This window comes from Magnolia sinica, chromosome 12 (genome assembly GCF_029962835.1).
Source record: "Magnolia sinica isolate HGM2019 chromosome 12, MsV1, whole genome shotgun sequence".
In the NCBI taxonomy this organism is placed as follows: domain Eukaryota; kingdom Viridiplantae; phylum Streptophyta; class Magnoliopsida; order Magnoliales; family Magnoliaceae; genus Magnolia; species Magnolia sinica.
The window spans coordinates 33153485-33176508 of record NC_080584.1 but is presented as its reverse complement, the minus strand read 5'-3'; the positions used below and the strand labels follow the sequence as shown (position 1 = coordinate 33176508).

The 23024-nt window shown below is 46.6% G+C and overlaps 1 protein-coding gene across 1 annotated transcript; it reads right to left on the bottom strand.

Moving 5' to 3' along the window:
- Positions 1–3094: 3094 nt before the first annotated feature.
- Positions 3095–5659, bottom strand: LOC131220012 (uncharacterized). Its single transcript, XM_058214987.1, has 2 exons — positions 5351–5659; positions 3095–3190 (listed from the first exon to the last, which is right to left on the bottom strand). The coding sequence occupies exons 1-2, from the start codon at positions 5657–5659 to the stop codon at positions 3095–3097; spliced, it is 405 nt and encodes a 134-aa protein (XP_058070970.1).
- Between the last annotated feature and the right edge of the window lie 17365 nt (positions 5660–23024).

The following is a 23024-nucleotide window of genomic DNA, read 5'->3' as shown; positions in this document are numbered from 1 at the left end:
TGCTTGAAGAAGGGGAGACACTTATCCATAGCTCGGGACAGGAAGCGGTTGAGGTCCGCTACTCTTCCAGTAAGTGTAGGTCTTTGATCATTTTTTGTGACTGCATGTCGAGTATGGCCTTAATTTTCTCTGGATTTACCTTGATCCCTCACTGGCTGACAAAAAACCAAGGAATTTCCTCGAGCTAACGCCAAAAGTACACTTGGTTGGATTTAATTTCATTTAGTATTTTCGAAGGATGAGGAACATTTCCTCTAAGTCGGCTACGTGGTCTATAGCTGCGATGCTCTTGACGAGCATGTTGTCAATATAGACTTCCATAGTTCGCCCTATATGGTGAGCGAACGTCTTGTTGACCAACCTCTGATAGGTCGCTCCCGAGTTTTTCAAACCAAAGGGCATCGCACGGTAACAATAAATACCTTTATCAGTGACAAAGGTAGTCTTAGATTTATTATTAGAATGCTTTTCAATGTGATTGTATCCTAAATAAGCATCCATAAAGCTAAGCAATTCATGACCCACTGTACTGTCAACCAATTGATTGATTCTGGGATGAGGGAAGCTATCCTTAAGGTAGGCTTTGTTCAGATCTTTGTAGTCTACACAGACTCGCCACTTCCCGTTAACTTTCTTAACCAGTACGATGTTGGCCACCCAGTCCGGGTAGTAGACTTCTTTGATGAAACTATCTTTGAGGAGCTTGCCGACCTCTTCCTCAATCACGACATACCTCTCAGGACTAAGGGCATGTCGCTTATGTCGAATTGGTCGGGACGATGGATCGATGTTCAGTTAATGTGTGACGATGGTGGGGGGTCAATTCCAGGCATATCTTCGTGGGACCAGGCGAAAACGTCACCATATCGTCGGAGGAGGGTGGCCATCTTATCACGCAGTGGCGATGTCAAGGACAATCCTATTTGGATAGTCTTAGATGGATCAGACTCGTCTAGCAGGATTAGAATATGGTCTTCCATGGGTCAGCCTCTCTCTTGAGATCTTCACGCGGATCCAGAGATTTGATGGTCATTGCTTTGTGCGGGGCTCTCAATGCCACCATGTAGCATTTTTTTCCTTTTTCTCTGTTAGCCGGTTAGTACACAGCACTGTCAGTTCACACTTCACTATTAGCCACCCCCATTAGGAATCGATACCAAGACCTTAGTGTTGAAACGAGGTTGAGCTATGACGTAGCATTGTCAAGCATCATGTTGATCGCCTGTAACGATCCCAACTCCTTGCTCGGTCGAAAATTTCATCGCCAAGTGGTAGGTTGATACCACAGCTCACAGATGGTTGGTCGACCACGAGGAAATCGATCATCATGGTGGTTTGATTCTGTTCCTCCCTGGCCAAGAGGGGGAGCTAGATGGCTCCTTCAGGCATGGCCTATCCGCCCGAGAAACCGACTAATGGTGTTTTGACAAGTCGGAGTAGAGACTGAGTAACTCCCATTTTTTCGAAGGCTTGAACAAAACGCACATCTGCTGACGATCCTGTGTCGACAAGGATCCGAAAGTCTTTACGGTTGGCAATGGTTAAAGTGATTACCAGTGCATCGTCATGGGGGAGGTGGATACTGTAACACCCCATACCTTGGGTACACGAGTGTTATTTCTCAAAACAATGTTAATGGGAAACGAGAACAGCTGATTAAGTGATAAAATCTATACAAGATAGGGACCCTTCGTCAACATCAAAACCGTCCATGGGCTTAGGAACTCGAGCTGCACTTCACACTAGCCAGGGAGGTATGAACGAAAGACTTAAGTTCAATCAGCTTTTAAGTTAATTACTGGTGACAATATTATGAAAACTCAACCCATAAAGGTTAGTGGGTAGCCAACGAAGTACCATCGTACTATGAAAGCATATTTAGCCATTGAAAACAAGTGTCAGGCCCATCTAACCATCAGATCGCGGCATATGGGCCAAATAAGGCCCTAAAAGGAGTGTAACGACCCACCTAGACCTCATCAATGGCCTAGAATGGCCCGGGACGCCCAGATGGGACCCATGCAGCGGTTGAACGGAGTGCATGGGTCATCACCATCGCATGTAGGGCTGCACGTGGTGCATGTGCACCTTACCAACGTAATACATGAACTGCACTAGACTACACTCGTCGGTCAAAGGACCTTTGACCGAGCTTTCAGGCAAAAGCAAGGAGAGCTCTCCCCGCCATTTTTGAATTTGAATCTGGAAATCTTTAAACTCCAAAGTGGGCCACCCTAGCCGCTTTCCAGACAATCCAAACCGTCCATTCCACTCGTGGTGGCCCACTAAGCAAAATGGTATAGGGTCTTAGACCCAAGCATTGCAACGGTGAAGATCAGCCCCAACCATCCAATCCCTTCATGTGGGGCTGAGGTTCAATGTGAGGGGCCATCAGGTGGCTTGTTGGCCCTCCCCTTTTACCAGTTGAGAGGAGTCCTTTCACAGTCCAAAAATGGCTGGACAACTAAGAAGGAAGAAAAAGAAGATTTCCATCTTTTGGATAGTGGAGGCTGTCACACTTGTGACCATCTAATGGGCCACTTGGCTTCATCTTAGCCCTCCCAAGTGGAAGGTATGAGATGAGATGGAAGACTCTCTCATCCCATGAGAAAAAGAAGAAATGGCAAAGAGATCTCATGAGATAGAACCCGATCTCGCTTGGGGTCTCAAAAGTGGACCCCACACCACTTATGGGACCCATCCAGACCAATCAAATGGTCTGGATTGCCCTGAGAACCCTTAGATAAAAATCCACAATTGTTGGGTGGGTCATCTTCCTCAAAAATCCACCCAACCATAAACTTAAGATGGGCCCCAGCAAGCCTAGAAATTGTACTTCTAGGTAGCCCTGGATGCCACCAATGCATCCCCAAACGTGGATGGGCCCTATGCGCGGCTAGCATCAGCCAGCCTTTGGATTTTTTTAGCCCAAGATGTGGGCTACTTTTCTGCCCACCGTACACATGCTGAGACCGTGCACATGGCTGTTTTTAGGCCCATTTTCATGGTCACGTTGGAGCCATTAATGGCTGCCCATTTCTGCCTGTTTTCAAGGCTGGACATCAGCCAATTCGTCTTCATTTCTAGCTAGATCTCAGCCAGTTACAGAGCTCGTTTCGGAGTCTGTTTTCAACCACTTTCTTAGCCCATTTGGAGGCCATTTGAAGTAGTTTTTGCAGCTACTGCCCAGCTGAAAACTCAACAATCATATGCGGTTAGGAAGCTAATTTTTCAGCTACTCTCAGGAGCAGAAAACCGGTTGTTTACTGCTGATTTTTTCAGCGGTATTGGAGCACCGGCTGACGCTGTTCCACAGCCTACTTGTAGGCGAAATTGATGGCTGTTTTGCAACCATTATTCAGGCTGAAAACCAGCCATAGCATGTTTGTTTTCAGCTGCCTTCTAGGTGGAGCAACAACTTGTTTTACTGCTGATTTCGAGGTTGAAAGTCGGCCACTGTATTGGCATTTTTTTAGCCATTTCTTAGGATGAGAAGCATGTCAGTTAGCCACTAGTTGCAACCATCTAGTAAGGTTGAAAATCATCAATCCTTCTAGATACTTGCAAGGCTGAAAATCGACACTTGCATGGACCGTTTTTCAGCCTACAGTAAGGGCCAACAAGGCCTGATTTTTGGCAGTTTACATGGCTTGTTTCTCAGCTCTTTCTTGGGTTGAGAATCAGCATTTCCTGCCACTTGACCTCTCAGGCTAAAAACGTGGCTAGCTTACAGGAAAAAAATGCAGAGAATGGAAGGAAAGGACCTGTTGGAGTCCTTGGGCTGATCGTCCACTTCCCACACTCCCACTTTTCTTCCTCACTTTTCTCTCTTTTCTTTCTCTCTTCCTTTACTTTCTTTCTCTCCCTCCTTTTCCTCTCTTTCTATGCAAATCTGGGAGAGCTGAGCCTTCCTTTTATAGGCTAGGAGAGGTGTATCCGACGGTTGAGAGAAGCTCTCCATACACATGGTTGGGATCGGATGCTAGCCGCGCATGGGGATGCATTGGTGGCATCCAAGGCTACCTAGAAGTACAATTTCTAGGCCTTGTGGGGCCCATCTTGAGTTTGTGGTTGGTTGAGTTTTTGTGGAAGATGACCCACCCAACAATGGTGGATTTTTATCTAAGGGTTCTTAGGGAAATCCAGACCGTTTGATTGGTCTGGATGGGCCCCATAAGCGGTGTGGGGTCCACTTTTCAGACCCCAAGCGAGATCGGGCTCTATCTCATGAGATCTCTTTGCTATTTCTTCTTTTTCTCATGAGATGAGAGAGTCTTCCATCTCATCTCATACCTTCCACTTGGGAGGGCAGAGATGAAGCTATGTGGCCCATTTAATGGTTACAAGTGTGACAGCCTCCACTATCCAAAAGAAGGAAATCTTCTTTTTCTTCTTTCTTAGTTGTCTAGCCATTTTTGGGCTGTGGAGGACTCCTCTCAGCTGGAAAAAGGGGAGGGCTATAATCCTTTGGTCAATAAGGTGTTAGCTTGCCCAACAAGCCACCTGATGGCCCCTCACATTGAACCTTAGCCCCACATGAAGGGATTGGACGGTTGGGGCTGATCTTCACCGTTTCAATGCATAGCTCTAAGACCCTATACCGTTTTGCTTAGTGGGCCACTACGAGTGGAATGGACAGTTTGGATTGTCCGAAAAGTGGCCAGGGTGGCCCACTTTGGAGTTGAAGATTTCCAAATTCAAATTCAAAAATGGCGGGGAGAGCTCTCCTTGCTTTTGCGTGAAAGCTTGGTCAAAGGTCCTTTGACCGATGAGTGTAGTCTAGTGCACTTCATGTATTACGTTGGTAAGGTGCACACGCACCACATGCAGCCCTACATGCGATGGTAATGACCCATCCACTCCGTTCAACCACTGCATGGGTCCCATCTGGGTGTCTTGGGCCATTCTGGGCCATTGATAAGGTCCAAGTGGGCTGTTACACTCCTTTTGGGGCCCTATTTGGCCCATATGCTACGATCTGACGGTGAGATGGGCCTGACATTTGTTTTCAATGGCTAAATATGCTTTTATAGCATGGTGGTACTTCGTTGGCTACCCACTGACCTTCATGGGTTGAGTTTTCATAATATTATCACCAGTAATTGACTCAATAGTTGATTGAACTTAAGTCCTTCGTTCATACCTCCCTAGTTGGTGTGAAGTGCAGCCCGAGTTCCTAGGGCCCATGGACGGTTTCAATGTTGACGGAGGGTCCCTATCTTGCATAGATTTTATCACTTAATTAGTTGTTCTCGTTTCCCATTAACATTGTTTTGAGAAATAACACCCGTGTACCCGAGTTACGGGGTGTTACAGTCTACCCCCCTAAAAAAATCGCCCTCGAAATTACCTGTAGTGTGCTGCCGAATAGGTGAGGGTATTTGTCCATGACTTCTGCTTCTCGTTCCCAGGTTGCTTCCTCCTCACCATGGTGCGACCAGAGGACCTTGACTAGCAGTATTGTCTTTGTCTGTAATACCTGCTCTTTGCGATCCAAGATGCAAACAAGTTCCTCGGTGTACAAATCATCCTCAGTGAGCTCGACCTGCTCCCAGCTAACGATGTGCAATTCGTCTAGCGTATACTTTTTCAACATGGATATGTGCAAGACGTTATGAATTCTAGCCAGAGCGGTAGGCAATGTTAAGCGGTATGCCATTGCCCTCACGCGGTCCAAGATTTCGAACGGATTAATGAATCGCGGTGCTAGTTTCCCTTTTTGTCCAAACCTCATTAAACCCTTCATGGGTGAGATTTTTAAGAATACGTGATCACCCACCGCAAATTCCAAATCACGCCGCCGATTGTCTGCATAGCTCTTCTGTCTGCTCTGGGTGGTTTGCAAACGCTTCCGAATCACCTCAATAACCTGGGTAGTAGCTTGGGCCAGTTAGGGACCCAGCAAGCTTTTCTCCCCAACTTTCGCCCAGCACCGAGGGGCTCAGCAAGGGCAACCATAGAGAGCCTCATACGGTGTTATGCCTACGCTGGACTAGAAGCTATTGTTATAGGTGAACTCCGCTAGAGCCAAGTGTTCGTCCCAGTTGCCTTGAAAGTCCAAGACGCATGCCGTCAGCATATCTATCAAAATCTGGTTCACCCTTTCAGTCTGTCCATCCGTCTGAGGGTGGAACGCTATGTTGAACTTAAGCTCGGTGCCCATCTCTTCCTGTAACCTCTTCCAAAAGGTAGATGTGAATTTGGCGTCTCAATCTGATATAATCTCCCGCGGAACTCCATAGGATCGCACAACTTCTCCTATGTATAATTTCTCCAGGCCGTCGGTAGAATCTGTTGTGCGTATCGGAAGGAATCATGCTGCCTTTGTCAGCCTATCAACAATGACCCAGATCGAGTCGTGCTTCCTCTGTGTCCTAGGAAGGCCAGATATGAAGTCCATGGAGATGCTGTCCCATTTCCACTCAGCTAGTGGCAGTAGCTGCTGAAGGCCTGCAGGACTACGATATTCAGCCTTTATCTTCTAACACACCATACATTTTTCCATGAAGCTTGTGATGTCCCTCTTCATGTTGCTCCACCAGTACTACCTTTTTACATCATGGTACATCTTTGTACTTCCCGGGTGTATGGCCATCCTGGAGTGATGTACCTCTATCATTACCTCTTTTCTCAAGTCTACATTATCAGGCACGCACACTCGCCCCTGGTATCTGAGGACACCATCGTCATCGATCCTCCAACCAGGCATCTCTTCGCTCCTACATCTCTGCTTCATCTGGACCAACCATTTGTCCTAATCTTTGACTGACATTATGTGGCACATTAGGGTTGGCTCGATGGTCAGGAGGGATACATAATGTCACGCCCCTTCGTAGTACCCCATTTTCGGCTCCTGACATCTATACACCTGATTCCGATCCTGAGATCCTAGAAGGAGGATTTTAAATATGATTTTGATTTAGTATAAGCATAACCATAAGCATAACCCACGAACAATAACCACAAGAACACCATCACAAAATCCACTATGATCAAAAAATTTTAAGTACAAGGCATATGAAAGGGAAATACAATATAATGAAAGTAACAAAAACTCCAGTAGCTCGGCTGCACGCTCCAACCACGGCGAGACTATGGCTGCGTCCTGGAGTCACCTGCATGCATCGATCGTGCATAAGCTTATAGAAAGCTTAAAGGGTGGTGTAAGTGTGTGCACAATATAAGCGTGCTCAAGGTCAGAGTAATGCGGAACCATGGTGATGAGTACATGAATGCAATCAGCCGTACCAAGGCTATGCAGTGCAAGATATGAATGCTATCGGCCATAACACGACCATGCGTTGCAAAATCCAACTCAAGCATGCCAATCCTCATCATATAATAATACAGTTCTCATTCTGGATAATCACCAGGGTCTAGTACACTCTACGCTAGCTTGCCGTCCCTATTCGAATGCACAACTGGGAGAGTGGAAGAGACCTCACCATCCGCCTGCTAATATCGGGCTCGGCTCGTCGATAGCGGACCCATTCCTCAAGCCAGTCAAACTCAACCTGGAAATTACCCCCTCACTCAGGCAGGTAAGGTCATAACCCTTTCCAACCAACCACGACACAGTGGGAGACGCAGCCTACTAGTATACGGCCCTCTCGGATCATGTATCCACTCGGTCTCAACGTTGGAGTCATCCTCTGGTACCATCGGGTTCAGAAATTTTCACCCAGGGACATCTATGGCGCCCCGATGCTAGAAACAGTATTTTCGATATCCAATTCGGCCACCCACGATGTGTCTGTGGAGGCATACAATAATCATAATGACACATATGCAAGTGCATGAATCACTCTACTAGACATGCAACAAATCCTGCTCATACTGCGCGCACATGAAGGGCAACTTCACATATTAGGGAGCCCATAAATAATCTGCCCGAGGGCATATGCTATGATCAGTCACTCCTCACATCAAGCATACATATGATGCGTATGATCATGAATCATGGATCTATACTAAGCATGTTATATAGTGATGGGTTCTGTGCATAGCGAAAATGGGCCTAAACGGCCTACACACTACAAGTATGGGCCTATCAATGGGCCTTAGGGAGAGTGACAATGCAGACATTTAACCAGCATCATCCATACAATGTGGACATCAAACCATCATTGCTCCCAAGGCAAGGCCCGTTCCAAACATCATTATATACATCATGAAGGAATCACACATTATAATGGACCAAAATACATCCCATTGGGCCTTAAGTACATCAAATGGGCCATATCACATGGGCCTTATGTTCATCAAGTGGGCCGTATCAGTGAGCCGCACCAATGGGCCTTATGTACATTGCAATGGGCCATTCATATTGGGCCTTATACAATTCAAGGTGGGCCTCAACAATTGGCCTCGCGTATATCAAATGGGCTATGTCAATGGGTCCCATGTTTAACAACCGGGCCGTACCCAATATGAGTGGTGATAATAATTACCACTATTAAAATTCTCAAGGCCCGCCATAACATTTATTTCTTATTCAACCTGATCATAAGGTCCCAAGGATTTCAATGGTTTCAATGGTTGGACAGTTTGGATGAAGAGTGTGGTCCACATGATAAATATATCTGTCTTATTTTGGTCTCAAACCTAAAAATTATCTTTAAAAAATGGTTGGACGGTTGGATGTAACACATGCATCATAGTGGATCCCATAGAGATGGGAAGGATGGATGACAAAGATGAGGTACATACCTCGTGGTGGGGCCCACACTAATGGGAGGTGTGGATCACAATACATACATAAGTGGGTCCCAAGTAGGACCCACCATAATGTTTATTTTCCACCCAACCTGTGGATAAGGTCACATAGGTCCTGGGCCCACCATAATGTTCATTTTCCACCCAACCTGGGGCCCACTGTAATGTTTATTTGCACCCAACCTATCGGTAAGGTCACATAGACTTGGGGTTCACGGTGATGTTTGTCTGCCATCCAAACTGTTGATAAGGCCACTCAAACCTAGGGCCCACCGTACTGTCTATATGCCATCCAACTTGTGGTGAGGTCACATAGACCGAATGAAGAGGAAAAACAAATATCATATCTGATCCAAAACTTTTACAACCCAAAAGGGTTTCAATGGTAGGCGTCCAATCCAACTGTTCCCTGTGATATGGGCCACCTGAGCGCCACATGTGGCTGATTTTTGAGCAGCCCACAGCTGGGAGGAGGGCCCACCAAATGCAAGGTGTTGATGGTCAACACACATCATGGTGGGGTCCACAGCTGGGGCCGTGGGTCCCAGCCCGCCCATGCACGCCAGCGTCCACGCAGACGCTGCTGCGTCCTCGTGTCAACGGCAGCAGCAGGCGTTGCTACCTCATGTCTAAAATTTTATTTTTTTTAATTAACAAATCTTGCGGTTTCTCCCATGTGGGGCCCGCATCAGATAAATCCACTCCAGTCATTGGATTCCACGGTCCAAGATCGACCAAATGAATCCAATATGCAGCCTGTTTTTGGCGAGTAAAAAGATCCAGGTGGTTTTCAACGGTAAACACCACTGTTTCCTATGGTATGGCCCGACAAAAAAATGGGATCAGCTTCATTTTTCGACTCAACGCCTAAAATGAGCTGGGGAATGGAATGGATGGCTTGGATTATATACAAACATCAAGGTGGGGCCTACATGAGTGGCCCAACTCAAAAGCTTTTTTATAGCTTAACAATACACACACTCCATGCTAGCCATGCCCAGAGACGCTGGACGACATAGATATAAAACAAGCATCATGGTGAGCTCCACACACTGCCATGGTGGGGTCTACATCAAGGTTTGGATCAGCTGATGTTTGTATTTTCCTTCACCCAAGTTTGGACAGCAAGGTGGGCTCCACCAGTGGGTTGTAGTGTGGTCCACTAAATGGACAGCATGGATACAATATATGTATCATCGGGTGGGCCATCAACAATGAAAGAGTAAGAGAGAGTAATAGAGAGAGATCGGTGGAGTGGAGGGACCCTGCCACTATGGGCTCCTCTTTAATTACAAACACATACATCAAGTGGGTCCCATCATAAGTGGGCCCCTTAAAAAGAGAATTAACGGTGGATCACCCACCTCTTGGCCTCCTCCTTGGTCCCTTAGCCTCCTTAGCTCCTTGCCTTCTCTTTTGATGGTGGTTGATGGAGTTTTGATGGTGTGGATGAGAGATGAGAGGGTGGGAAAAGTGGGCCACACTTGTTGTTTGGGAGGGGGAGAACTTGGACGTGGGATGCTTGGGAGATTTGAGAAATGAGAAAGAAAAGGGGTGATGGGATGATATGGATGGGATGATGTAAGGAAGGGGATGGGAGGTATGGGTGAGTTTGATTTTTTTGTAAAAGAGGGATGGTAAGGGGAGAGAGAGTTGACTTTTGAAAAGGTAGGGATGGGTTGTTGTACTTAAGGTAAGGCTTGTACTTAACATTGATTCATGGGACATATCGTAGAGATTCTCTGAAAATTCGCACGTGCGATGTTTCTTCAAAATAAATCGAGCCCACATCTTCTGACCTGGGTATCGGTTCGGTGCACAAGTCACGGCGTTAGAACCATGGCGACGGTGCGGTCGCTAAGGTACAAGTTTCTAATTAAGCCAACATTGGTATGTGGGACCCAGCTTAGGATCACGCGCAAACGTCGGATATGAATCGAGGATTGCTAGAATTTGACCGGAGGGACCGTGGAAGCCTACGGAACAGTACAGACTAGGATACGGGCCTTACAACTCTCCCCTTTAAATAAAAATTTCATCCTCAAAATTTACACAATCATCGCAACTAGATATAACTCATAATAGAAGAGGGAATAAGGTATCATCATATAAAATCAGAGATAACATACAAGATACAATATATGATCAATCATCAAAGAGATGGGGATAACGCTCTTGAATCTCGGCCTCACGCTCCCAAGATGCCTCATCAACAGAATGGTGACCCCACTGAACTTTCACCAAGGGAATGACCTTAGTCCGGAGGACCTGCTCCTTCCGATCAAGGATACGAACTGGCTGCTCAATGTAAGAAGCATCCTCACGAACCTCTAGCGGCTGCCAATCAATAACTGGAATGATGTTTGACCCACACTTCCTCAACATAGAGACATAAAAAATGTTGTGGACACCAGACAACTGAGATGGCAGGGCAAGTCGATAGGCCACGGCGCTAACGCGCCCAGTGATCTCGAAAGGTCTTATGAATCTCAGGGCAATCTTGCCCTTTGCTCCAAATCAAACTACGCCCTTCATGGGCGAGACCTTAAGATATACGTGGTCCCTTATATCAAACTCTAAGGGATGATGCTGGTGATTAGCAAAACTCTTCTGCCGACTCTGAGCTGTGCGCATCTTCTGCCTAATGATATCTTTAACCTCTGACGTCTGCTGCACAAGCTCGGGACCTAGGAGATGCCGCTCTCTGACCTCGGTCCAACAACTCAGAGATTTGCATGGTCTGCCATATAACACCTCAAAAGGAGCCATGCCAATGGTCACCTGATAGCTGTTGTTGTATGCGAACTCAGCCAACCGCAGATGCTCATCCCAGCTACCCCCGAAGTCAATCACACAGGCCCGAAGCATGTCCTCAAGGATCAGATTGACCCTCTCGGTCTGGCCATAGGTCTGCGGGTGATACGTGGTGCTGAACTGTAAATCAGTGCCCATCACTCTCTGAAAGCTCCTCCAAAACTGAGACGTGAACCTCGGGTCTCGGTCAGAAACCATCGAGACTGGAACACCGTGCAGTCTCACAACTCCTCAATGAATAACCTTGCAAGTCGGTCCAAAGGCCAAGTCGTATGAATCGCAAGGAAATGTGCCGACTTCATCAGACGGTCCACGATAACCCAGATGGCGTCATGACTGCGCTGAGTCCTCGGCAAACCCATGATAAAATCGGTAGATACGTGCTCCCACTTTTACGTCGAGACACTCAACGGCTGCAATTGACCAGGGGGTCTCTGATGATCGGCCTTGACACACTGGCACGTGTCACACTCGGCCACAAAACTGGCGATCTGTCGCTTCATCCCCACTTAAAAATACTGTCTCCTCATATCACAATACATCTTCGTCGAGCCAGGGTGGATAGAAAACTGCGATCGATATGTCTCGGTCATAAGATCTCTACGTAGCTCAGGAATATCTGGGACACATAATTAGCCTCTGAAGCGAAGTCCACCATCAACACCAATCTGCCAATATGTCTGACTCTCAGATGCTGCCTCTACTCGGTAATCCTGTAACGAATCATTTTCCTGCTGAGTCTCAATCACCCTTGTGACAAGAGAGGGTTGAATTGATAGGCTCGATAGCTGGATGATAGTAGACTGCAGGCTAAAATCAAAGTCTTACTCTGCTATATCCTCGAGCATCCTCCACTCCTGAATCATCATATGTGCCACTAGGCCTCGTGGCTGACGGCTGAGGGCATCTGCCACCACATTCGCCTTACTTGGGTGGTACTGGAGGTCAAAATCATAGTCCTTCAAAAGCTCCATCCAGCGTCTCTGCCTTATGTTCAGCTCAGACTAAGAGAATAGATACTTCAAGCTCTTGTGATCAGAGAAGAGCTCAAACCTGACCCCATAAAGATAGTGTCTCCACACCTTCAGTGCAAAGACGACTGCTGCCAGCTCTAAATCGTGCGTGGGGTAGTTCAGCTCATGGACCTTGAGCTGACGAGACGCATAAGCCACTGGTCTCCCATGCTACATCAGGACAACACCCAATCTAATACACAAAGCATCGGTAAATACAACAAATCCATCACTCCCAGAGGGTAGACTGAAGACAGGAGAGGACGTGAGGCGGTCCTTCAGCGCCACGAATGCCTGCTCACATGCGTTAGACCAAATAAAATCTATACCCTTCCGAGTCAACCTGGTCAATGGGGCTGCAATACGGGAGAAGCCCTTAATGAAACGCCGATAGTATCCTGCTAAACCAAGGAAACTACAGATCTCAAATGAAGACGTGGGCTGGCTCCACTGACGCACTGCCTCAACCTTCGAGGGGTCCACTACGACACCCTCCCTCGTCACTACGTGACCAAGGAATCTCACCTCCTCCTGCCAAAACTCGCACTTCTCCAGTTTCGCATACAACTGGTGGGCACGGAGGGTCTGCAACGCAATCTCCAGATGCTGCATATGGTCCTCACAGGTCTTCGAATATATTAGAATGTCATTGATGAAGACCACAACAAACTAATCGAGATATAGACGGAAGACCTCATTCATCAACTGCATGAAGACCCGGGTGCATTGGTCAGTCCGAAGGACATGACCTGAAACTCAAAATGACCGTAACGCGACCTGAAAACCCTCTTCCGGATGTCCTCCTCTCGGACACGAATCTGATGATAACCGGAACGTAGGTTAATCTTTGAAAAGAACTGTGCACCCTGCAACTGATCAAACAAATCATCTATTCTCGGGAGTGGGTACTTATTCTTAATCGTGACCCAGTTGAGCTCGCGGTAGTCCACGCAGAGCCTTAACAAGCCATCCTTCTTCCTAACGAAGAGTACCGGTGCTCCCCATGGAGAACTGCTCAGACGAATGAATCCCAGCTCTTGCAACTTGTCCAACTATCACTACAGCTCACGCAACTTCATCGGTGTCATACGATAAGGAGCCTTCGAAATAAACGCGGTACCGGGCACAAGATCGATCTGAAACTCAATATGCCGATGAGGCGGCAACCCCGAAATCTCTTGGAACACGTCGGGTAAATCACAAAAAATTAGCCACTGATTAATACTAGTGGCAACAGGCTCCTCAACGGCATAGGACATCAAACATGACCACGGCTCTCTTCTAGGCTCGGCGACAAACTAAAACTGCGGCAAGCCTGGTATGTAGAACGTGACTGTCCTCGCGGAGCAGTCCAAGATGGTGTGGTACTCGGCAAGCCAATCCATGCCCAAGATAACATCGAAATTTGTCATCGGCAGCACAAACAAGTCACTGGGTAAAAAGATATCACCGACCAGAACAGGGCAAAATGAACAGAAATGGCCTAATATTATAGTCTCCCCAAGGGCGTGGATACGATCAATCCCTCACTAGCAGACTCTGTCAGTAAGCCAGTCGATCGGTTAAAATCCTCAGACATGAATGAGTGCAAAGCACCAGAATCAAATAATACTCAGGCGATGCATGAAGAGACACGAAGTATACCCTTAATGACTCCTCCAAAGGTCTGTGGGTCCTGCTGAGCTGCATAAAATCTAGCCTGAGCTGGCTGTGGAGGTGCCTATCCCCTCTGAGGTCCCTAGTGTTGTGGCTGTCTCTGCGACGCCCTGTACTGCTACCTTTGCTACTGCTGGGGCCTCGGCGGCTGAGGTGGCTACGGTCGCTACTGCTGTAGAAGCTGCTGTGGTGCTCTTGGCTGCTGCAAATGAGGGCGAGGGCACTTAGACAGGCGGTGCCCTATCCCACCACATCCAAAACAGGTCCCTACAAATCGCTGCTGGGGTGGCGCTGGAGGTGCTGCAGGGGCGCTGGAGATACAAGCCTTACCTCAAGTACAACAACCCATCCCTACCCAATATGAGTGGTGATAATAATTACCACTATTAAAATTCTTAAGGCCCGCCTTAACATTTATTTCTCATTCAACTTGATCATAAGGTCCCAAGGATTTCAATGGTTTCAATGGTTGGATAGTTTGGATGAAGAGTGTGGTCCACATGATAAATAGATCTGTCTTATTTTGGTCTCAAACCTAAAAATTATCTTTAAAAAATGGTTGGACGGTTGGATGCAACACATGCATCATAGTGGATCCCATAGGGATGGGAAGGATGGATGACAAAGATGAGGTACATACCTTGTGGTGGGGCCCACACTAATGGGAGGTGTGGATCACAATACATATATAAGTGGGTCCCAAGTAGGACCCACCATAATGTTTATTTTCCACCCAACCTGTGGATAAGGTCACACAGGTCCTGGGCCTACCATAATGTTCATTTTCCACCCAACCTGGGGCCCACTGTAATGTTTATTTGCACCCAACTTGTCGGTAAGGTCACATAGACCTGGGGTTCACGGTGGTGTTTGTCTGCCATCTAAACTGTTGATAAGGCCACTCAAACCTGGGGCCCATCGTACTGTTTATATGTCATCAACCTATGGATGAGGTCACACAGACCGAATGAAGAGGAAAAACAAATATCATATCTAATCCAAAACTTTTGCAACCCAAAAGGGTTTCAATGCTATGGGTCCAATCCAACTGTTCCCTGTGATGTGGGCCACCTGAGCGCCACATGTGGCTAATTTTTGAGCGTCCCACAGTTGGGAGGAAGGCCCACCAAATGCAAGGTGTTGATGGTCGACACACATCATGGTGGGGTCCATAACTGGGGCCGTGGGTCCCAGCCCGCCCATGCATGCCAGCGTCCACGCAGACGCTACTGCGTCCTCGTGTCAGCGGCTGCTGCCTCATGTCTGAAATTTTTTTTTTTTTAAATTTACAAATCTTGCGGTTTTTCCCATGTGGGGCCCGCATCAGATAAATCCACTCTAGTCATTGGATTCCACGGTCCAAGACTGACCAAATGAGTCCAATATATAGCCTGTTTTTCAACGGTAAACACCACTATTTCCTATGGTATGGCCCGCCAAAAAAATGGGATCAGCTTCATTTTTCGGCTCAACGCCTAAAATGAGCTGGGGAACGGAATGATGGCTTGGATTATATACAAACATCAAGGTGGGGCCTACATGAGTAGCCCACCTCAAAAGCACCCCTTTTTTGTGTTAGCTTTGTTAGTACACACCCATGTCAGTATATGCACCCCATGTTAGCTACACACATCACTTGGACCCACGTCCAGCGTCTCGATAAACAAGGATATCATGGTGGGTCCCACATGCACGTGGCCCACCTGTTTAGACCACCTGATATTTATGTTTTCCTTCCATCTGGGCCCGCTATGGCGTAGATCCAACACATTCATCCGATGGGTCCCACATGCAATATGTGATTCATGGTGCGCCACACTCACCCCTTCATCATCATCACCATTCAAAGAGAGAGAGAGAGAGAGATGGTAATAGAGGGACCCCGCCACTATGGGCCCCTCATGGATACAACACATCCATCAAATGGGTCCCACAACAAGTGGGCCCTTAATGGAAATTAACGGTGGATCACCCACCTATTGGCCTTCTCCTTGGTCCCTTAGCCTCCTTAGCTCCTTACCTTCTCTTTTGATGGTGGTTGATAGAGTTTTGATGGTGTGGATGAGAGATGAGACGGTGGGGAAAGTGGGCCACACTTGTTGTTTAGGAGGGGGAGAGCTTGGACATGGGATGCTTGGGAGATTTGAGAAATGAGAAAGAAAAAGGGGTGATGGGATGATATGGATGGGATGATGTAAGGAAGGGGATGGGAGGTATGGGTGAGTTTGATTTTTTTGTAAAAAGGGGATGGGTTTGTTTGAAAAATTGTAAAAGAGGGATGGTGAGGGGAGAGAGAGTTGACTTTTGAAAAGGTAGGGATGGGTTGTTGTACTTGGGGTAAGGCTTGTACTTGACATTGATTGATGGGACATATCGTAGAGATTCCCTCGAAATTTGCAACGCGCGGCGTTTCTTCGAAATAAACACGGGCCCACATCTTCTGACCTGGGTATCAGTTCGGTGCGCAAGTCGCTGCGTTAGAACCACGGCGACGGCACGGTGGCTAAGGTACAAGTTTTGAATCAAGCTGACATTGGTATGTGGGACCCGGCTTAGGATTGCGTGCAAACGTCAAATATGGGTCGAGGATTGCCGAAATTCGATCGGAGGGACCGCGGAAGCCTATGGAACGGTACGGACTAGGATACGGGCCTTACACGTAAGCATCTGGTTCATCTAGAGTGAGCAGGATGTCGAAGTCTTGGATGAATTCCATCATTTCCCATTCTTTGATCATCAGATTAGCTAATAGTGAATGCTTCTTCTTCCGACTCAAAGCATCGGCCACAGAGTTTGCCTTGCTGGGGTGATACAAGATATCAAAGTGAAAGTCCTTGAGCGTTTCCATCGATCGACATTGCCGCATATTCAAATCCTTCTACGTGAATATATACTTCAGCCTTTTGTGGTCGCAGAATAACTGAAAACTCTCTCCATAGAGGTAGTGCCTCCATATTTTCAACACAAAGACCACGGCCGCCAACTCTAGGTCACGAGTCGGGTAATTCTCCTTGTGCTTCTTCAACTGGCATGACACGTAACTAATCACCCTGTCGTTTTGCATTAATGCACAGCCCAGGCCCATTTTTGAGGCATTGCTGTATACTACAAATGTTTATCCCTCTTGCGGAAGAGTGAGTACTGGTGCAGAGGTCAGCCTCATCTTTAGCTCTTGAAAGGTTACTTCCGTGTTCTCATCCCACGTAAACTGGTTGTTCTTTTTCGTCAGTTGGGTGAGTGGCCACGGAATCCGGGAGAACTCCTTGATGAAGCGCCTGTAGTATCCAGCCATGCTGAGGAAACTCCGTACCTTGGTAACTGTAGTGGGATACTCCCACTTAGACACTACTTCCACCTTTGTTGGATCAATTGCTATCCCATCACCCTTGACTGTGTGTCCTAGGAACTTTACCTCTTCTTTCCAAAACTCACACTTAAATAGTTTGGCATATAGCTGATTTTCTCTGAGGGTACTCAGAACTGTGTGCAAGTGATGTTTATGCTTCTCCTGGCTCTCATAATAGACCAGGATGTCATCAATGAACACAATCATGAACCGGTCTAGGTACAGCATGAAGACTTGATTCATGAGGTTCATGAACATCGCTAGAGCTTTTGAAAGCCTAAAGGACATTACCAGGAACTCGTAGTGCCCGTAGCAAGTTCTAAACGCTGTCTTAGGCATATCCTCATCCCTGATTCTCAGTTGATGTTACCTTGAGCATAAATCTATTTTGGAGAAGTACTTGGCATCCTTGAGCTGATCAAATAAATCATCGATGCGCGGCAGGGGGTATCTATTCTTTATCATGACGTCATTCAGACGTCGATAATCAATCCAGAGGTGCATCGATCCATCCTTCTTCTTCACAAAGAGGACTGACACCCCTAGGGTGAAACGCTGGGGCAGATGAAGCCCAAAGTCAGCAACTCATCGATGTAGCTTCTCAACTCCTCCATCTCGCACGGAGGCATGCGAAATGGGGGTAGCAAAATGGGGGCAGTCCCTGGCTTGAGATCGATGTAAAAATCCACTACTCGCCTAGGAGGCAGCCTCGGAATTTCTTGGAACACCTCTGGGAATTCCCCTACAACCGATATCTAACTAATGAAGGCTTCCTCTGTTTCATCTTCAGCCAGAGCTTACAAGCTCCCGAACTCTTCGTGCCTACCTTTCCCTTTCAAAGTAAAGGGGGATTGCCCTGAGATGGTTATGGTAACTGTCTTGCTACAACAGTCCATGATTGCGCGCACGAATGTAAGCCGATCCATCCCCAGGATGACATCAAATTGTCTGACAGGCATGATGACTAGGTCTACGGTCACCTGATGGTTTGCGAAGACAATAGGGCATGTTCGGCATATTTTGTCTGTTTCTACAAATTTTCTCATAGGGGATGCTACTACTAGGGGAGTATGTATGCGGGTTGCATTCAGTTTTAATCTAAATGCAATGGTAGAATCTATGAATGACAAAGTTGCACCAGAATCAAGCAAGGTAAGTATAGGGGTACCATTAATGTGGGCAGTACCATGGATGGTCTGTAGTGGGTCCTGCTCGGCCTTTGAAGGGGCGACTGCATACACCCATGTCGAGAGCGCTCTCTGCTAGGCTAGGGATCCCAACCTAGGCAGGTGGGGCTTAGGTGCCGGCCTAGTTGTCATGGGGCCCTGCTAGGGACAGTTCCCTGGAAGTGGAATTCCTTGGTCGCGCATTCTCCTGAAATAGTTCTGGGTGATATGGTTCATCTTACCATAGTAGTCACAGCTTTCGCCGAAGGGCAAGGGCAGAGCTTGAGCCGGTAGCGGCCTGGGCCTCTCTACAGGAGCAGATGGAGCAAGAGGTGCCTGAATTTGTCTAGATTGGGTGTCTCGGGATGGGAGGCGGGAGTGAATGGTGCGCTCAAAATCCCTTTTCACCCTCATTACTTTGTCTACTAATTCCGGGGAGTTCCTGAAATCCCACATACATAGGCGAGACTGAATTCCGGGCTTGAGCCCTTCCTTGAATTTTTGCAATTTATATTCCTCATCTTCAAAGGCCTTTGGCACATACTAGGAGAGCTCGTCGAACTTTGCCTTGTATTGGGCAACCGTTAGACTCCCCTTCTCCAGTCGTAGGAATTGCGCGATTTTCTCATTACGGCAAGACCGTGGAAAATACTTCCCCAGGAATTTCGTTTTGAACCCAACCCATGTCCAGGAGTAGGTAGCTAAAATGCCCCGTTATATGCCTTGCCACCAGTCCCCTTCCAGTAAGTACGTGGCCAAGGTCACCATTTGTACATCGGAGCACTCTAGTGGGCGTATTAGTTTAGTGACCCTCGCCAACCAGTACTCTGCCTATACCGGGTCTGGTGCACCCTCGAATGTGGGAGGCCGCATCCTCTGGAAATGCTCGAAGATGTCCGAGCTCCTACCATCCCTTGCTTGGGACATTTTCCCACGATCCCTACCCCTTAAGGACTTTATCATCAGGGCGTGCATGTCTTGCTGTTGGCGCATAAACATGTCCTGCTGCCGCTGCATGGTTGCAGCCATTTGTTCGACGGCCGCAAAGGCTGCAGCCCCGGTCTGCCCTTCTGGGGATGCCTTGGCAGTAGGCGTCCTCTGTTCAAAATATAGTGGCGGTAGGCCAGATGTGAGGATCCAGGGGGAAGAAGACTCCCCAACTACTTCGAACCTATGGTCCATGTTGGCCACCCTAGGTGGGAGGCCTGGTGTGTACTCAGGACTTCGCTCCCTCTGTCGTTCAATCAAGGGTATGGGGTGAATATCCACTGTGTTGGTGCGATGCGACCGAAGTACTGGCGGTATGGATACTAGGAAACATTTTGGTTAAGACATCAGGAAAAATACTTGTAATGAATACTAGAGTTAGAGGTCCTATTACTGTCCTCACCGTGTGGCATTTTAAGTTTCATTTTAGTTCTAGATGACATCTGATCAAGATTCCAAGGGGCTAAGGTTCTGGTTCCATCTCGATGCTTCCCAGGGATCCTATAAGCTCAGTCTATGTTTCGAATTTCTCTTTAGTTAGTGTAGATGTAGTTCATTCATCCTACAACTATCCGAGTATTCTGTGTCTAAGTTCATTTGTTCTGGTTTCTTCCTAAGGGAAAACTCCTATGTTTTTCCCAAGTTATTTTGATGAGGCTATTAAATATGGATCCCACAATCAAGTTGTCTCATACTACGCTTTGATACCAACTTGTAACACCCCGATTTTCGAGACACAAGTATTTAACTCGTTTCCTAAAAACTTGGTGTTAACCGGTGATCAATAGATAATCAAATCAAAGTGCGATTAGTAGAAGCAGGCGTAGTATAGATATAACCCATCTTAAAGTGAATATCTTGGGCCACTTAGCTAGGGCCCATATACAAAATTTTAAAATATAATTGTTCAAAAGTAACCATAACAACTAGTCTATTGATTCAAGCCATAGTAGGCAGCCGCTTCCTAATACGACTCCTCATCATAAAATTCCTCTTCAACTGTGGCTGACTCTGAGTCCACCGCACGACCGTCATCACCTATACCTACCTCCTCTGTTGATGAATGAGTGGCCAGCTCAGTGTGATCTCCCCTTAAGATTACACACTGCTGTCGTAGACAAGGAATAACATAAAAGATATAAACAACCAAAACATAGTAAATGCAGTCTTGTTATATGCGTGGATGCGTGAATGTAATCATCGCCCCGGGGATGCACATTCGTGCAGAAGTTGGGCTCGTCACCCATGCAATCATTAACCTGGGAATGCTCAGCCAGTCGGAACAAACTGCGTACATCACATATGATAGCGATAGACGCTGGTCTATGCCATGTATGCATGATTAGCCAACCATTATCAGTCTGGTTACAATCAGCCATTTTTAGTAAGCTCAAGGTCACTATGGGGGCTTGACACCAGCTTAGGCTGACAGTTTGGGTATAGGTCCCATACCACCATCCCCAGCTCATGAGGCTATCACCTTAGGGTGTGTATAGAACCCATCAACACGTGACCAATCAATTCTCAATATAAGGGAACTACCACATTTGCCTGACTAGGAATAAAATGTAGAAATCATTAAATACAATGACTAAAGTAAAACTGTATGCATAGATCAATGCGAGTAAACAATGGTGGGTAAAAACATGGTGTGATTCACTTTACAGTCAGGTAAGTGGAATCACTCCATAGAGAGTGAGCCCTATAATTAAATCGCCACTCATTATAACCTCCATGTTGAGGGTCTATTCATCGCATTCGTTTCCGTTACATCCTAAGCTCGGACTCTCTTTTAATATGAGTTTTTATAGAGAGGTTTCAATCATTATGTGACTTGCAACCAATATAATCATATGATACATCAAGATATAACATGATTTACTTCTAAACATATAGTTCTAGTAAAATTAATCAAATGCTTTAGTGAATCTAGGACATACTTTTAGATAAGAATAATTATGTGGTTCAATGAATTTCTAAAACATGTGATAATGGTAAACTAATCAAAGGATCAGATCCATGATCAATGATCAAAAGGTTAGAGATTTAGTCCTTTCCAAAATATCTGCTCAATAATCGACCAATGGCTAAGTTCAATTATAGGGCATGTATTTAAGCAAGCAAGTCGAATGGTCATCCATTCCTAGGATATCATTTGCAACTGCCAAGAAAAACTATCCTTAATCTAGTTTAGAGATGGAAAGCTCAAGGGGAAGAAATCATCACATGCGTTGGTATATTCCTTCCCTGGATCTAAACTTTCAGGTGTAACTAGTGACTCCACGCTATGCATGACGATCCCTAGAGTTTAGTTATGTCAGATAGCTATTTCATAGAGTTTCTAGCATAGGATGATGAAAGGGTTAGGTGGGTCTAAGGTAACACCACGTCGGGCAAGCCCCTAATCAAGGGGCCCACCCTAGTTTACATGTTGCTTTTTCATGCCGTCCATCCATTCTTCTTACTCATCTCATGACTTGGGGTAAAAATGAAATGGATTCAACATCAGGTAGACCACACTATAGTAAAGTGGTCACTAGATCCCATTATTAAAAACTTCCTGGAATCCATCGTGGTGTGTGGTATGGCCCACCTGATTTGAGCGTGGCCTGCCTTGTTGTGTATCGTGGGGCCCACTTAGTATCAGTTGCGGCCCACCAGATTTCACGGCCAGCAAGGCCTATTTTCTAGCCTAGGAACAACCAATACATGGGCCATTTTCAGGCCCAGCCTTTGGATTGGTTTTAGCCCAGGATGTGGGCTGCTTTTCACCCACCGCACGCATGCTGAGACCGTACACATGGCCATTTTCAGGCTTGTTTTCACGGTTAGGTTGGAGCCGTTAATGGCTGCCCATTTCCGTCTGTTTTCAAGGCTGGACATCAGCCAATTCGTCATCATTTCTAGCTAGATCTCAGTTCGTTACAGATTTCTGCCACTTTCTTAGCCCATTCGGAGGCCATTTGAGGTAGTTTTTGCAGCTGCTACCCAGCTGAAAACTCAGCAATCATATGCGGTTAGGAAGCTAATTTTTCAGCTGCTCTCTAGAGCAGAAAACCCGATGTTTACTGCTAATTTTTTCAGCGGTATTAGAGCACCAGCTGACACTGTTCCACAACCTGCTTGTAGGCAAAATTGATGGCAATTTTGTAGCCATTATTCAGGCTGATGTTTCGACCAATTTGTTTTGACAAGAAAATAAATGCATTTGATTTGGGGGATTTATTCAATGATAACAAAGAATTCGATGAGAGAACAATGATCACATTTATTTTGAGTTCATTTACATCATCGGATTCCCTTGATTCTAAAAACAGAGTACAATTA